At 38.0% G+C, this 15195-nt stretch overlaps 4 protein-coding genes across 5 annotated transcripts in view; 2 read left to right on the top strand and 2 right to left on the bottom strand.

Annotated features, from left to right (window-relative positions):
* Positions 1 to 87: 87 nt before the first annotated feature.
* Positions 88 to 2461, bottom strand: LOC133517953 (basic proline-rich protein-like). Its single transcript, XM_061851445.1, has 2 exons — positions 2104 to 2461; positions 88 to 1359 (listed from the first exon to the last, which is right to left on the bottom strand). Exons 1-2 carry the CDS (start codon positions 2323 to 2325, stop codon positions 217 to 219), a joined length of 1365 nt encoding a protein of 454 aa, XP_061707429.1. The 5' UTR covers positions 2326 to 2461; the 3' UTR covers positions 88 to 216.
* Positions 2462 to 4007: 1546 nt separating this feature from the next.
* On the top strand, positions 4008 to 5674 carry LOC133517951 (alpha-methylacyl-CoA racemase-like). Of its 2 annotated transcripts, XM_061851441.1 has the most exons (3): positions 4008 to 4164; positions 4248 to 4364; positions 4469 to 5674. In XM_061851441.1, exons 2-3 carry the CDS (start codon positions 4257 to 4259, stop codon positions 5492 to 5494), a joined length of 1134 nt encoding a protein of 377 aa, XP_061707425.1. In that variant the 5' UTR covers positions 4008 to 4164; positions 4248 to 4256; the 3' UTR covers positions 5495 to 5674. The 2 variants fall into 2 exon arrangements, with proteins under 2 accessions (XP_061707425.1, XP_061707426.1); XM_061851442.1 differs by lacking the exon at positions 4008 to 4164 and having other exon boundaries at positions 4334 to 4381.
* LOC133517950 (2-oxoglutarate and iron-dependent oxygenase JMJD4-like) lies at positions 5447 to 6809 on the bottom strand. The gene is made up of 2 exons (XM_061851440.1): positions 6244 to 6809; positions 5447 to 6159 (listed from the first exon to the last, which is right to left on the bottom strand). The coding sequence occupies exons 1-2, from the start codon at positions 6741 to 6743 to the stop codon at positions 5499 to 5501; spliced, it is 1161 nt and encodes a 386-aa protein (XP_061707424.1). The 5' UTR covers positions 6744 to 6809; the 3' UTR covers positions 5447 to 5498.
* Positions 6810 to 7032: 223 nt separating this feature from the next.
* Positions 7033 to 15195, top strand: part of LOC133517949 (mRNA (2'-O-methyladenosine-N(6)-)-methyltransferase-like) — a 31219-nt gene continuing 23056 nt past the window's right edge. The window contains exons 1-4 of the mRNA XM_061851438.1: positions 7033 to 8338; positions 8454 to 8594; positions 10476 to 10652; positions 11800 to 12068. Of these exons, the coding sequence (XP_061707422.1) occupies positions 7409 to 8338; positions 8454 to 8594; positions 10476 to 10652; positions 11800 to 12068 (1517 nt within the window). The 5' untranslated portion in view covers positions 7033 to 7408. The remainder of the gene's footprint in view (positions 8339 to 8453; positions 8595 to 10475; positions 10653 to 11799; positions 12069 to 15195) is intronic.

Here is a 15195-nt window from a genome sequence, read left to right as displayed (position 1 = left end):
CTTCACGCGGGACATTATTCTCTAGTTTAAACCTGGCTTTAAGATCGCCGATCGGATAATGGAATGGAAAAAGGAATAAAACTAAGATTATACAAATTACATTTTATTCGTCAAGATTCATTGGAAAACTCATAATAGTCATAATTATCAATAATTTCATTCGATTAAAATAAGTATCTATAAATTTATTTAAAAAAAATCTTATAGTATTCACAACTACTGTTGGGTGGGCGGTTGAAAACCGTAACCAGGATACGGTTGCGGGGCGCCGGGAGGCGGCGCGCCCGGGGCCGGCGCTCGCGCGTACGGCGGGTACGGGGACGGCGGGTACTGCGCGGGCGGGTAGCCCTGCTGATACGCGTGCGGCGGGTACGCGCCGCCAGCCGGGGGGTAGCTTTGCGGGTTCGCAGGGTACGACCCTTGCGCGGGAGACGCCGTCGACACCGACGGAGCAGGACTGCCGGGTTGTGACGAAGGATTGGAATACGGAGGTTGGGTAGCTGGTGGGTAAGGAGATGGTTGACCGGGAGGCGGGTACTGCCCTCCGGGAGGTCCACTTGGAGGGGGAGGACCGCCCCCTGACGCGACAGTGGAAGGTGGCACATTATTTCCGTGAGAACTAGAATTATAGGTAGGAGATTGAGCGGAAGGAGAACCATACCCTGAGCTGGGTGGGTTTTGTGCTGTGTAACCACTGGGAGGCGGCTGAGGAGATCTGTTTGGTTGTGAAGTGGGAGTTGTGCTGTAAGCAGAAGTGGGAGTTGTGTTAGGGAAAGGCTGAGACTGGTAAGGTTGGGGTTGAGATGGAGTGGAATTATAAGTGCTTACTCCCACATTAGGACCTCCATAATTTGGACCAGACTGTGGTGGTGGGTAAGCAGAGTTTCCAGTGTACCCAGGTTGAGCAGGCCCACGCACAGGGTATGGGGAACCAGCCACAGCAGGACTACCTGGTGGAGGAGCATACGGCTGCTGAACTGTAGATGGGGGATAGCCACCTCCAGGGTGAGTGGAAGGTGGATAGTTACTAGGAGTTGTAGTAATAGGAGGTCCATATGTTGAGTTAGGAGGATAGCCCTGGGGTTGCTGAGCAGGATTAGGAGGTCCATATCCCTGACTTGGGGGCCCATAACCACCTTGCGGAGGATAACCAGGTGCACCTTGGTATTGGCCTTGATATTGATTCTGAGGATATGGCCTCTGCCCATATGACTGGGTTGGCCTAGTTGGTGTTGTTGACACACCAGTTGGTGGTCTGTATGGTGGTTGGGATGGGCCGGGGGACTCTGCTCCACTTGAGGGAGGGCCTTGAGGAGGGCCCTGAGGTGGCACATTGCCTGCTGCCAATTGATGAGGGGGCTGAAAGTATATTATTAGAAATGATTATTGGATATCAATAGCTTTTGTATTCACTGAAAGGGTAGGTATAAAATATCTGTAAGTCATTAGGTGGGTCCACACAAAATTATTACTAATTAATTAATCCTTTACTTATTTTATTTTTATTTTTTACGAATTTATAGTTTTTAGATATTTCCCTGTACTTGTAGTGTAAGATGATATTACTTGCCAAATTTCATCATTCTAGGTCAACGGGAAGTACACTATAAAATTTTATTCTCTTGAGGGTGTCGAAGTATACTTTTTCGTGACATGTCTATTTATTTTACGATAACTTAAAATGTTTGATTTTACACAGCTTCAAGGGGCTATAGACCTGAGTGTATGCTTTTAATTTCAACTCAATAAAGAGATAAATGGTCTTGCCAGACAGACAGACGGACAAGAAAGTGTTTCTTAAAGGGTTCCATTTCTTCCTTTTGAGGTATGGATTCTGTGTAAAGAAGACAATTTTTAATTTTTGTAATCAATTATACCCCTACCTATGTCTTTTTATATGCTTATATGCATGCGGATGTATTAATGGCAATGACATTATATTGATATGGAGGCTTCAAGCTTTTGCTGATAAAAATGCTGAAGTAAATCATGAGTAGAATGACTCGCATGATCAGCTAACCTTATTGCTGTTCCATATAACAACCCAATTAGTATCTTCAATAGATAATGGGGATCACTTTTTTAAGTAGAAAAAGTACTCACCGGCAAAAGGGCCTGAATATTTTGATTAGCATCGGCTACTGATGCCAAATACACAAGATTTCGATGTAAAACTTGCTGGTATTGATGACATTCCATTAGTTGGCCTTTCGCTTGATACTCTTGTATAGTTTGTATTAAATGAGCATTCTCGTCCAACATTTTTTGGATTTGAGCAGGACTAAGCGGAGGGCGATTGCCTCTTGGCGCAAAAGCTACCGACATCTTGTCGGTTTCTAATTATTTCAATCCTCTGAATCACTTTCCAGTGCTTAATTCCACAAATATTTTGAGAATTCAATATGAACAACAAGTAGAATCCGCTTCTGATCCGCTTCGCTTCGTATTCCTTCGTACAAAGACAAATGAAACAGACAGAAAAAAAATGAAACGGCAACGGGTCAGGATGGTTTGAGATACAAGTTTAAAACGCTCATAGAAGCGTTGACAACAACAAACTGCACCAGCGCACACAAACTATATAGAGATGCTACGCCAGCGCATGCGGTTTGTTGCAAGATCTATTGAGCCCTTTATGACCGCACCGGGGAACCTACCGCAAAACCCGAAATTTGTAAATTGCGGGGATCTTTCTCTGTTACTCTCACTAAGATAAGAGTGACAGAGAAAAATGCCCACAATTGACGAACTTCGATTTTTGCGGTAGGCGACCTTGGTTATATGTCTAGTTTAAAGTGCCAATTACATCCACACTTTATCAGGCCTGATATCAGACCCGATTTCGGGTCCGAGAAAGAATATTTTTGCGTTTCACATCACAGTAAAATAACCGGCCAATAGCATGTCGGGCCACGCTCAGTGTAGGGTTCCGTAGTTACTCTTCCGTCACAATAAGCTAAACTGGAGCTTAAAGTATAGTAAATTGTTAACCAAGGGATGAAACGCTACCTTTCACCTGAGATAAACAAATAGGCAAATTTGCATAATCAGTAATTAAAAGGCTTTTTACTATGAAGGGAAAACTTTTTGCGATAACTCAAAAACAGCTAAACTGATCATGTCCGCTATAGTTTTCATTTAATGTCTTTCTTAAGTTCTACTTCCACGATTTTTTTCATATTTTTTGGACCTATGGTTCAAAAGTTAGAGGGGGGGGGGGGGGACACATTTTTTTTTCTTTCGGAGCGATTATCTCCGAATATATTCACTTTATCAAAAAATGTTTCTTGAAAACCCCCATTAGTTTTGAAAGACCTTTCCAACGATACTCCACACTCCAGAGTTGAAGCGAAAAAAAAATTCACCCCCACTTTACGTGTAGGGGAGATACCCTAAAAAAAAAAATTTTTTTAGATTTTATTGTACGACTTTGTCGGCTTTATTGATTTATATATCCATGCCAAATTTCAGCTTTCTAGCACTAACGACCACGGAGCAAAGCCTCGGACAGACAGACAGACAGACAGACAGACAGACAGACGGACATGGCGAAACTATAAGGGTTCCGTTTTATGCCATTTGGCTACGGAACCCTAAAAATGATTCATATGCAAAAAGCAAAAATATCAATTGAACCTTTTTGACAATTAGACACAAAGTATTTTACAGTACATATGGGGCTACTTTATAGCACTAGTGCGAGAAGTAGCATATTATGTTACTGTGTCGAACATTTAAAGGGCCATATGTACTGTAAAACGTTGTACGATACATGTGCGAATAGGTAATTCGCAACTCGTGTCGATTTAAAACACTCCCTTCGGTCGTGTTTTAATTTATCGCCACTCGTTTCGAATTTCCTATTTTTCGCACTTGTATCGTAATGTACTATTCTACATTTCAAAATATTGTTAACGATGTGATGATATTTCGTTAAACGAAAACGATTATCAGGCCCGAAATCGGGAAGTGTGGATGTAATTGACACTTAATAGTTTATTGTGTCAGAAAGTATGTTTTGTCATTTTCAATTTACAGTAGATACATTATTCATTAGAGTTAGATGGACTTTAAACGTGAATATATTACTGAACATTCAAACTGTATTATTTAAATTAAAGGCCAATTGTTGCTATTGTTACTGAAACAAAATCAACATTTTCAGTATGTTTTTTTTCTTTTGCAATGCAAAAGTTACTTAGTTTGCTTTGATCAATTAAAATAAGTGATTTCTAATATTTTTCCAGTAATAAAGTATGGCACTGCGAGGCATAAAAGTCGTAGAAATGTTAGGGCTTGCCCCTGGGCCCCTTTGTGGAACCATATTAGCAGACTTTGGAGCTACAGTCACTGTGATTCAAAAGGTGTTTCTTATTTCTAGGTCTTTATGTTATAATACAATTGTTACTTGTATGTGATTGGTATATAAATCTTATTTCATAAAAAAACTATTTTATTATTTTTGCAGATGGAACCATCACCATTTGATGTTTTATCAAATGGTAAAAGGATGTTGTCTGTTGATTTAAAGTCTATGGAAGGAGTACAAGTCATCAGGAAATTATGTGCATCATCAGATGTTTTACTAGACACATTTAGACCTGGGGTAATGGAAAAATTAGGTCTAGGTTCTAATTTGCTCCTTAAAGAAAATCCAGGTCTTGTTTATGCAAGATTAACAGGCTATGGGCAAAATGGAGCATATGAGACCAAAGCTGGACATGATATCAATTATGTAGCCATGTCAGGTGTTTTATCTGCACTGGCAAGAAAAGAAGGCTTATATCCACCAGTTAACTTACTAGCAGATTTTGCTGGTGGAAGTTTTATGTGTGCTCTTGGTATTGTTTTAGCACTTTATGAAAGAACTAAATCTGGAAAAGGTCAAATAATTGACTCCAGTATGACAGAAGGAGCAGCATATTTAGCAACATGGCTATACAAATCCAGAAACTTACCAGTGTGGTCAGGACCTCCGGGAACAAATGCCCTAGATGGGGGGCTTCCATTTTATGGGACTTACAAAACTAAAGATGATAAATTCATGGCAGTAGGAGCATTAGAACCACAATTTTATGTTAACTTTCTGAATGTACTGCAGTTGTCTGAAGAAGACTACCCACAGGGAAGTGATGTGGAACACTGCAGGAAAGCATTTGCTGAAAAGTTTTTGACCAAAACGCAAGAAGAATGGTGTCAATTATTTGATAGAGCTGATGCTTGTGTCACACCCGTTTTAGATATTGAATCTGCTGATAAGCACAAATTACACATGTCTAGAAAGTCTTTCTACAGAGACTCTGAAAATCTCTTAGTGCCAGAGCCAGCCCCACGGCTATCAGTGACGCCAGGGGTTTCCACGGGACACCTCAGCATGCCTATTCCAGGACAACATACAATACAAATTTTAAAGGAGTTGGGTTATAACAAAAATGAAATAGAAGACTTCATAAATAAGGGTGTTGTATATGCTGCAGAGAAATCAAAACTATAATGGTTTACTGAACATTGTTAATTATTTGTTGTTTAATGGTGAGGGTGTCATATTTATAATCTATATTTAGAGAATTATTTACAATCAAGAGGTGGTTATTAAATAAATCTATTATTTTTAGTAACTTTTTCAAGTCAAACATAATATGGTTTTTGCCTAATATATATTTGTTGAATACAATGCAATTATTTCCTTCTAGTTCACTAAGTCTCTTTTTAGCTATATAACAGATAAAGTTAATAAAACATTCAAAGTCCATTCCAAACATTGATTTTAAGATTAGCTGACATTGGCTCGCAAACTCCGGAGTGCTTTGGAACTCTTTTATCTCATGTTCCACACTTAACAAACATTTTTCCAAAGCTTTCCAAACTTCTTCTATGTTGCAAGCATTAATCCAGTTTTGGTTGATGGATATAGTATCAAGCTCATTGGAAACTTGATGATGCCATCCTGAAGGCACAAAAATAGCATCACCTTTTTGTTGTATTACTTTGAAGTGTGTTACATTTTCAAATTTCGTATCTTCAAACATAAGAGGTAAATTTCCTAAATGATCTTTAAGTTTTTCTTCCTCCCCAGGAGGAAATAAAATCCATTTTTTTCTACCAACTACATTTACTGACCAGCTAAAGGAACTATAAACATCTGCATGTAAAGGTGTCCTGTAAAAGAAATAAAATATATTTTTAATTTATTTAGAGTATATTATTTAAATTTAATGACAGATATACACATACAGTACATACCAAGAACCGCTAGGTCCTATGTAAACAAACATATAATCATCTTCTTGGTGATCTTGTGCATACTCATTGAGCCAATCCGAGCCAAAGATTATTGGAACGTCATAGAAATTGTCATCAGGACAGAGTCTTCTTAAATGCCAATCTTTCAAGTACAGGAGCTTTTCCCTTTCTCTGGTTTTTAAATACGTCATATAATCAGTGATTTTGAGATCGTTTTTAGATTGCGCATTATAAGCGATAGTACCGCAATCTGCTACAGGAGCATAAAGATCACTGTATTTGTCTATGAAATAGTTATAATTTATTGTGTCGTCTTTGACCCATGTTGTAGAACATTCCCAGTTAGAACTAATGTTTCGTATTATACACGGCAAATTGTTGTAAATGTAATCCTTATAAAACTTACTGTATTCTATGTCTTTCGGTAAAATACTAATGTCGCAACCAGCGTATTTATATCTATGTGTATTATCGAGACATTCATTTATTTCTATTTCCATCACACTAGGTATAAATAAATTAAAACAGAAAATAAATAAAAAATGTTAGATTTTTCTAATATTGTAATGACTGATACTTTTGACAAGACTGAAGTATATTTTTCTTCATAAATTAGAACAAAAATGAAAAATACAAGAAAATACGAAACATTTTTGAATTTACCCATTGCTTTTAATAAATTCTACTTAATTAAATAGAATGATTGGATAAATAAGTTTTAGTAGATTTTTTTACAATTTAGATTAATATTGATAAATTTCTATAAAATTAGAAGTGTCTCGAACAGAGTCCTTTGTTTAATTAGTTGGTTTTGTCTGTGGCATGTCATATTTGTGATGGCGGTGCTAGCTTGGGGGCTTTGCTGCCTTGCTTAGTCGTAAATTTACGATACAATACTTTCTGATTGATTTCGAAGTTACTAATATTGTTTTATAAAGTTTTATTTTGTTCTGTTATTTTTCATGTATAAATCATGATGTATTTCTTTGAGATCGCTGAAGTTTGCAAGATAACAATTCTTGGCGCTAAGAAAACAATTAATGATTCTTGATGAAAAATGTGCTTATTAGAACCTTATTAGCGTAAGAGGATTATTAAACTTCGATGCAAGACAGTTTAGTGCTATATAATTCTTCTTATTATTAGTTGAATCAAAAGAAGCACCATGAATGATGTTCGAGACAAAGTTGTTGCCGGGTCTTCGAGTTGGGAGAACACAACAACGCGAAGCGACTCATCACCCGAGACCCAGTCATCGCCCGGCGGCAGTGGGGAGACCCCCCAGACGCCCGGAGCGCCAGCGCCGCTGGCTCCACACCTTGCTGCCGACTTACATCCAGATCTCATACAACAGGGCTGGCGCAAGTACTGGTCCAAACGAGAAAACAGACCATACTTTTGGAATAAGCTTTCTGGGGAATCAATGTGGGAGTTACCGGCGGTAAAAAGAGATTTTGACCCTATCACAGACCCCCTTGGCATTTGTCACACTGGTCCACCCAATGCAGGTAATATGACTCCAAGTGCCAGCAAACGTCGACCTTCAGAGGACAATGGACCTCCTCCTAAAAAGTTTATTCTGGCAGGGCCTTGGGATATTGAGGTGCCAACAAATGTGGTTATATATGAGCGGCCCCCAACAATCTGCCCCCATCCTCATCCAGAAATAGAAGGTTTCAGATTTACACTTGCAAACAAACTTCGGCAATGCTATCAAGAGTTGTGTCATACCAGAGAGGGTATTGATGCTCCAAAGGATTCATTTAATCGTTGGCTCATGGAGCGAAAAGTGAATGACCAAGGAGGTTCAGATCCACTTTTGCCAAGTCACTGCTTCCCTGAAATATCCCGTTCTATGTATGAAGAAATCATGAATGATATACCAATCAAGCTGACACATCCAAAATTCACTGGGGATGCTCGTAAACAATTGTCACGCTATGCTGAAGCTGCAAAGAAAATGATAGAATCCAGGAATGCATCACCTGAAAGTCGTAAGGTGGTGAAATGGAATGCAGAAGATACATTCCAATGGCTTCGACGCACTGTTGGAGCTACTTATGATGATTTTCAAGACCGACTTGCACATCTACGGGTTAGTTATTACGTTTTTAAATGATTTCACTTCTTTGGCTTTAGTAGCATACTTTTTTTTTAAATAACTATTTGTAATCTTTTGTGAAATATATCTCATGTTAATCATTTTTCAGAGACAATGCCAGCCACATTTGGCTGAAACAGTCAAGGCTTCTGTGGAAGGCATTTGTTTGAAAATATACCACTTATCTGCAGAGTATGCGCGTAAAATAAGAGAGAAGCATAGTGCTCTGTTAAAAGAAAATGGAATACAGGTATGGAATAATAAAAAAAATCTTTGCAAATATTTATTCATACTTGTCACACAATTCTTATTTATTTTTATTTTCTTACACATAATGTGTGCATAAAAGTAATTCAAACAAAAGAACATGTTTTGTAAAATATAGTACCAATAGTATAGTATATATAATTTCCGCATACAGTGGGAAGATGTTGATAACTCGTGAGATTAAATTGATTTTTTTTTAACTTAAAATACAATTACAGACAGACGTTAACAAGCTTTTCTTAGTTCAAAAAAGATGCATTCGTGTGGTATGCGGATTTGGTCCACGAGACCCTTGTAAGCCATTATTTAAAAAACTAAACATACTGACACTTACAGCCATGTTCATATATGAACACGCAAAGTTTGTTAGACAAAATCCTGAATTATTCGCTAGGCCTGTACAAAACCCAATGTTACGGGAAAGGGATATGTTGAAAGTTCAGCAGCCCATTTCTAAAACAGCCGTATTCAGGAAAAATTGTTATATTATGTCAGCTAAGATCTATAACCATATTCCTCTCGAATTAAGAGTTTTGCCGTATAATATATTTTTGATAAAGCTTCGATCTTGGTTAGTAGATAAATGTTTTTATTGTATAACTGAATATTTTAACATGAAATTGATACTTTAAATAAACCTAATTTACAATATATATGGTTTATTAATAAGAATAAACTAGCTTATTTATTAAATTATTACGTTAAATGATATTAAAATGAATGCCTTTAAATTATATGCTGATATCGACTCTTTATATATGACATTTTAGTATGTATTGTGTAATTTAATAATTTATGTATTTTGAAGTACCTAGGTAATTTTGATTTTGTATAATTTTGAAAGTAAATGTAAATGTCTGTGTAGGTACCAAACTAACTATAAAATAGGTATTCCGTGTAAATATTGTTGTAATAGTTAACTGTAGGAATATATATAATGTTTTATGATGTAAATAATATCCTTATGAATTGTTGTGTAAATAATTAGCGTAAGAAATTCCTTTGCATGCCCTTAATGTTGGCGAGATGTGTGTACTTATTACCTTGTGTAAAACCTTACAACACCTTATGTAACCATGTCTCTGGCAGAATAAATAATTTCAATTTCAATTTACATAAGATCTAATTTCTTCAATTTTATATCTCGAGTTATGAACTTCTTCTCAACATGTTCGGCGCCAGATATAGAAGTGACCCGAAGTGAAAAATCTCTATTCTATTGACCTCTTCTACATTATTCATCTTTTGTCACTTTGTCATAATAATTTACTATAAATACTATAATTTACATCAAAGTCAAAACTTTGTCATGATAATTTACTATAAATATAATCTTGTAATCCTTTTTTATGGTAATTTATTTGCACTTAAAAACCTCTATAAATAACACTTAGCTACATTGCCCACTAAATTGAATTCACAAGAATTTGCAAATGGGTGTGAAAGTAGTTATAATGGTGGTAGTTATTATTATTACCAACAAGATTTGAGATATAAATCTTTAATCAACCTTTTTGAGTGTCGAACACAAAAACTGTCACTTGGACGCCATGTCACTGGAGTGACAAATCTGAAATTGAACTTTATGCATATGCATGTAGGTCTATGTTTGCTCTGTGGTTTGTGACGGATTAATCCTTCTTCGGCCTTTGACCTACGGTGCGGATATATTCGTCATTGGCGTCAAAAAGGTTAATAGGTTTCCAATGACAGTTCACACCTCGTAATACTTGCAGACAAAATTTTTAATTGTTAGAATTAATATTTTGAACTTTTTATTTTTAAAACCAACCAAGGAAAAAAACGAAATTTCTAAGAAATTACCTTGACTTGCTCGATTTTTTTTATTCTATTTGTTATGCAGGAACTGCCGGCGCCGTTGCAGCAAGCTGCACTACGGAAGGTGTGGTGCTACCCTGTGCAGTTTGCTCTACCGGCCCCGCGGCCGCCCCTAGTCGAGCACTTCCTCGACCGCGACCAGGCACTGCTGCGCTACCTTGGCGAGACGCAGGTCATCAATGCGGCCTACCTCCAGAAGCTGGTGGGTACACCTGGGCTAGGTCTGGTGTTAGCTGTGCAGTTTGTTCTGCCGGCTTCGCAGCCTATCCTAGTCGAGCGCTTCCTCATCCATGACGAGGCGCTGCTGCGCTGCCTCTGCGAGACGCAGGTCATCAACGCGGCCTACCTGCAGATGCTGGTCGGTGCATCTATTTGAGTCTGGTGCTGCTTGGTGTAGTTTTTATTTGCACTGCCTCAACCATAGTCAAGCACTTTCTGGACCACACCCAGACAAAAGCTTGAGAAGCTGATACACCCACTAGCACATAATAACAGAATGTGAAGTATCTGGTATGGTATAATTTAAATTAGAGATGGGCCGAATATGAAATTTGCCGAATATTCAGTTCAAATATTACTGAACTATTCGGTTCATCTATAACATTCTAATAAACCATTCGAAAACGCTTCAATTACTTAAATTAGCAACTTAAGATTAACCGCTTCTTAGGCATTCCCTGACAATAAACAGGCAAGCGCCAACCCCCAACCCTCGCCAAACAAAACAGACTCAACATGTCTCATCTTGCATTTTAATGACAACGGGAAGACTTCACCTGGCAGAAAGTAACTTGAAAAGTTCTGGAGTTTGGAGTGGAGCTTATATTTTATAGGTTCGCAACCAAACATTCGACATTTTAACCGAATATTTCGGTCGAATACGGACATTGAAAACTTACCTAATATCAGTGTTGGTCGAACGTAAATTAGAATTACCATTAACCATTATAAATTGAACCGTAAACTGTAACCGTCCGTTACGGTTATTGGCCGGGCCAAATAATTACCTAACATTCGACCCATCTCTAAATTTAAAATGTTGATAGGCCTTTACTGTTTATTATAATAATAGCCTAACACGTTCTACGATCTTATCAGACAACCTTGACGATCATAACGTATGCATTGAGTGTAAAAAAAAATGCAACATATGCGATATTGAGAAAAATAAACTAAACTCTAAAAATAGCTCTTTTATGAAATGGCGCCAATGCGCCATCTAGCGAATTCCATGAAATATTTCGTGTTTCTTGGTTTTTGCGTGCCTGTTCCACATCCTACAGCTATTAATATAACTTGTTGTGATTTGTATCTGTCTATCTGTTTCAAGTACCTCGTTTTGTTTTCAGGAATGCCTATACCGGTACAGCTGTTTCGATGACAAGAAGTTCGAGCAGTTCCTCTCTCGCGTGTGGTGCGTGCTGCGGCGCTACGCGGCGTGGGTGGGCGCGGGCGGCGACGCGCAGCTCGCACAGATGGCGCTGCCCGTGCCCGTGCTCGAGTGCTTGCACCGTTGCTTCGGTGTCACGTTCGAGTGCTTCGCTTCCCCGCTCGATTGCTACTTCCGTCAGTACTGCTCGGCGTTCGCCGATACTGACTCGTACTTTGGATCTCGTGGGTACGTAGTATACTATTATTGGAGTTATAATTCGCGCGCAGCTCGCACAGATGGCGCTGCCTGAGTGCCGTACTGGAATATCTGCACCGCTGCTTCGATGTCACGTTTGATTTAATGCTTTGCGTCGCCGCTCAACTTTTACTGGCACCAGTACTGCTCAGCATTCGCCGATACTGACTTTTTACTTTGGATCTCGAGGTTATGTAATTATCAGTAAAAAAGACTAAAACTAACGTGTGTATATTACTATTTCGCTATATTTTAACTCGGTTTTAATAAAAAACAGATTCTTCATACATTTATATTTAGTATTATACAGCAAACGAAAAAAACATAGAAGACTAACGTCAAACAAAATATCAGCGTAAAAGTGGCCCCACTATTAAAACACGCAATACTAATGGACCAATTGCAACTCGTCAAATTTCAGGCCTTGTTTTCTTCGACGAAACTTCATTTGACCATGATTAGTCAATTTAAACCACCCGAACTACGATTGGTCTATTATGAGGCGCTGTGATTGGCTGTAGCGTTGTCACTTGAACATACATGTCAATGGAAACCAACTTTAGGTAGACGGTTTTATGCAATATAGACTACTTTTAAATGCAATATTTTTGTATGATAATTTATTAATTTATTTTAAGGTGGTTCGATTTTCATACAAAAAACAATCGCTATTAATTAATTAATTACACAATATTATTACATAAATAGTTGCGCATCTATCTACTTTCGAATATTCATTTGCGCTAAATTAATAGAAAAACTTTGTTTCATACAGAAATCATGCAATAATCAACGTTATATTTTTATAAATTTTACTCATGTGTGTGTGACAAATGTCGTGTACAAATACATTGCGGCGTTGCCACTCCATGCCTCGGCCGGCCATCGGCGCGACGTTGCGATGTTTGACGCGTTTATAGCTGACTTTGTCGACACTGACACTCAGTGTGACCAGGCGTACGATAATTGTCGTACATGTACGATAATTTGGGCCCCGGTATGACGTAATGTTCCAAAGAGCATTATCGTACACTAAAGTACTATACTTTCAGCCCTTGGATGATGCCACCTCAAAACTCTAGTAATTTGAAGCAAAATATGACACTTTCTCTCAGAAATAGGCTAAAATTAGTATCTTTTGGGTGTTCGGCTCCTTGGTGTAAGTTTAAAGTTTAAAATGTCACAATTTCCTGTATACCGTTTGAGTCTATCCCAAAAATACACAAACATAAACAGATTTTTTGCGCAATTTAGACGAAAATTGTCTTTTTTTTATTATTAATTGGAAATTTAAGCTTATTTTGCTAGACATTTTTAGGGGCTGCCTTTTTGATTGGCGTACGATATTTTTTTCAACGGTACAATAATATTGACACTCGAGTACGATAATTCTCTTCCGCTCACCTGGCAACACTGCTGAAACTTGACAGGACTTGGGGGCCTACCGCGAAAACCTAAATTCGCAAATTGCTTTTACTCTCACTAAGACGTAATTAGAGTGACAGAGAAAAATGCCCGAAATTGACGAATTTCGATTTTCCCGGTAGCCTCTCTGGTGCTTGAGGTACTTGATAGAAAACAACGCTGCCGCATGTTCTGAATTGTGATTTTATGTGTTTTGGATTGAAAATGATAGCAACGTCTAAATCAAGTTACAAAAATCATCGATATTCTGGTCCGCGAAAAACCAGGAAAAGTGTAACTGTAATTGGAGTCTACAAAAATGACCAATTCATAGAAAATATGACCTAGAAACTAGTTCACTTTTATAAAACTCAATTTTGCCCGAGATTGTACTTAGGCGAATACCTAAGGGAGCTAAGTGTATTGATCTTGAATAATTAGTTGGCTAATACATATATGACTCCAACATGATATGGACATTTACATCATAACTATTATACTTAGTTGGTTACTAAGTTCTGTTACTCGATTTCTTTCTTTCTTCCTAGCGTTGTCCCAGCATATTGCCACGGCTCAATGGAGCTTGGGGTCCGCTTTGACAACTAATCCCAAGATTTGGCGTAGGCACTAGTTTTTACGAAAGCCACTGCCATCTGACCTTCCAACCCAGAGGGTAAAACTAAGCCTTTTTGGGATTAGTCCAGTTTCCTCACGATGTTTTCCTTCACCGAAAAGCGACTGGTAAATATCAAATGATATCTGTTCTGAAGTTCTGTTACTCGATTTGCAACCTCTTTATTTCCGTTAAAACAAATGCTACCGAAAAAATAAAAAATGACATAATGTGGTGGATTTGTGAGCTATAATTATATACCACACATAGCGCTTATCTCGTCGTATCTATAATGAATTGGGGCCTAAAAGAGAATCGTATTCCAATTTTTTGAAACGCTTGTATTACTTTCTATATTAACTAAAAGTTGCCTTAAAATTCAGCTTTTATACTAAAAACGGCTTTAAATATGTTAAATTAACAAAATATATTTTGACAGATGCTTTCGCGCCCAAGACGCTCTTTGAAAATACTACATACGTAGAAGATACGAACTGTCAACTGATATTTGTCATTTGTTGTTAATCGCCTAACTGTCAACAGTGTCAATCCGAGAGTTGTGACGTCATCAGAATCTTCAATGACGTTTCGAGTTTGGTCACGTGATGTGTGCCAAAAGTTATTTTAAATTCATTTTTTATAAAAATATGGTCATTACAGGTCCCCTAAAAGCAGTTTAACATGTTCTTATAATCTAAAAGAATTTATTGGGATACAATTATGCCCTAAGATTTGTAGATGGAAACAACCCTATTGCGTTGCACAAATGTGGGCACCCGCCAAACATGATTTTGGGTGTGTCATACTCAGGGCTAACACAGATTCATTTCTGTGAAAAAAGTGTGAAAACCGGAAACTGGAAACCGTTCTCGAACCAATAGTGAAGCCCTTAAGCCACACCCTATTTCAAAACCAGCCATGGATCTTTGAACAGGACTCAGCTCCTGCACATAAGGCAAAAACAACTCAAGCCTGGTTTCGAAGGAACAAAATTGACTTTATTGCCCACGAAGACTGGCCGTCCTCCAGCCCGGACCTTAAGCCCCTGGATTATGCCATATAGCAGGTTATTGAGGAGAAAGCCTGTGCTAAACCCCACAC

This window comes from Cydia pomonella, chromosome 5 (genome assembly GCF_033807575.1).
Source record: "Cydia pomonella isolate Wapato2018A chromosome 5, ilCydPomo1, whole genome shotgun sequence".
In the NCBI taxonomy this organism is placed as follows: Eukaryota; Metazoa; Arthropoda; class Insecta; order Lepidoptera; family Tortricidae; genus Cydia; species Cydia pomonella.
Note: the sequence above shows the minus strand (reverse complement) of the source record. Positions and strands in the feature narration are given on the sequence as shown.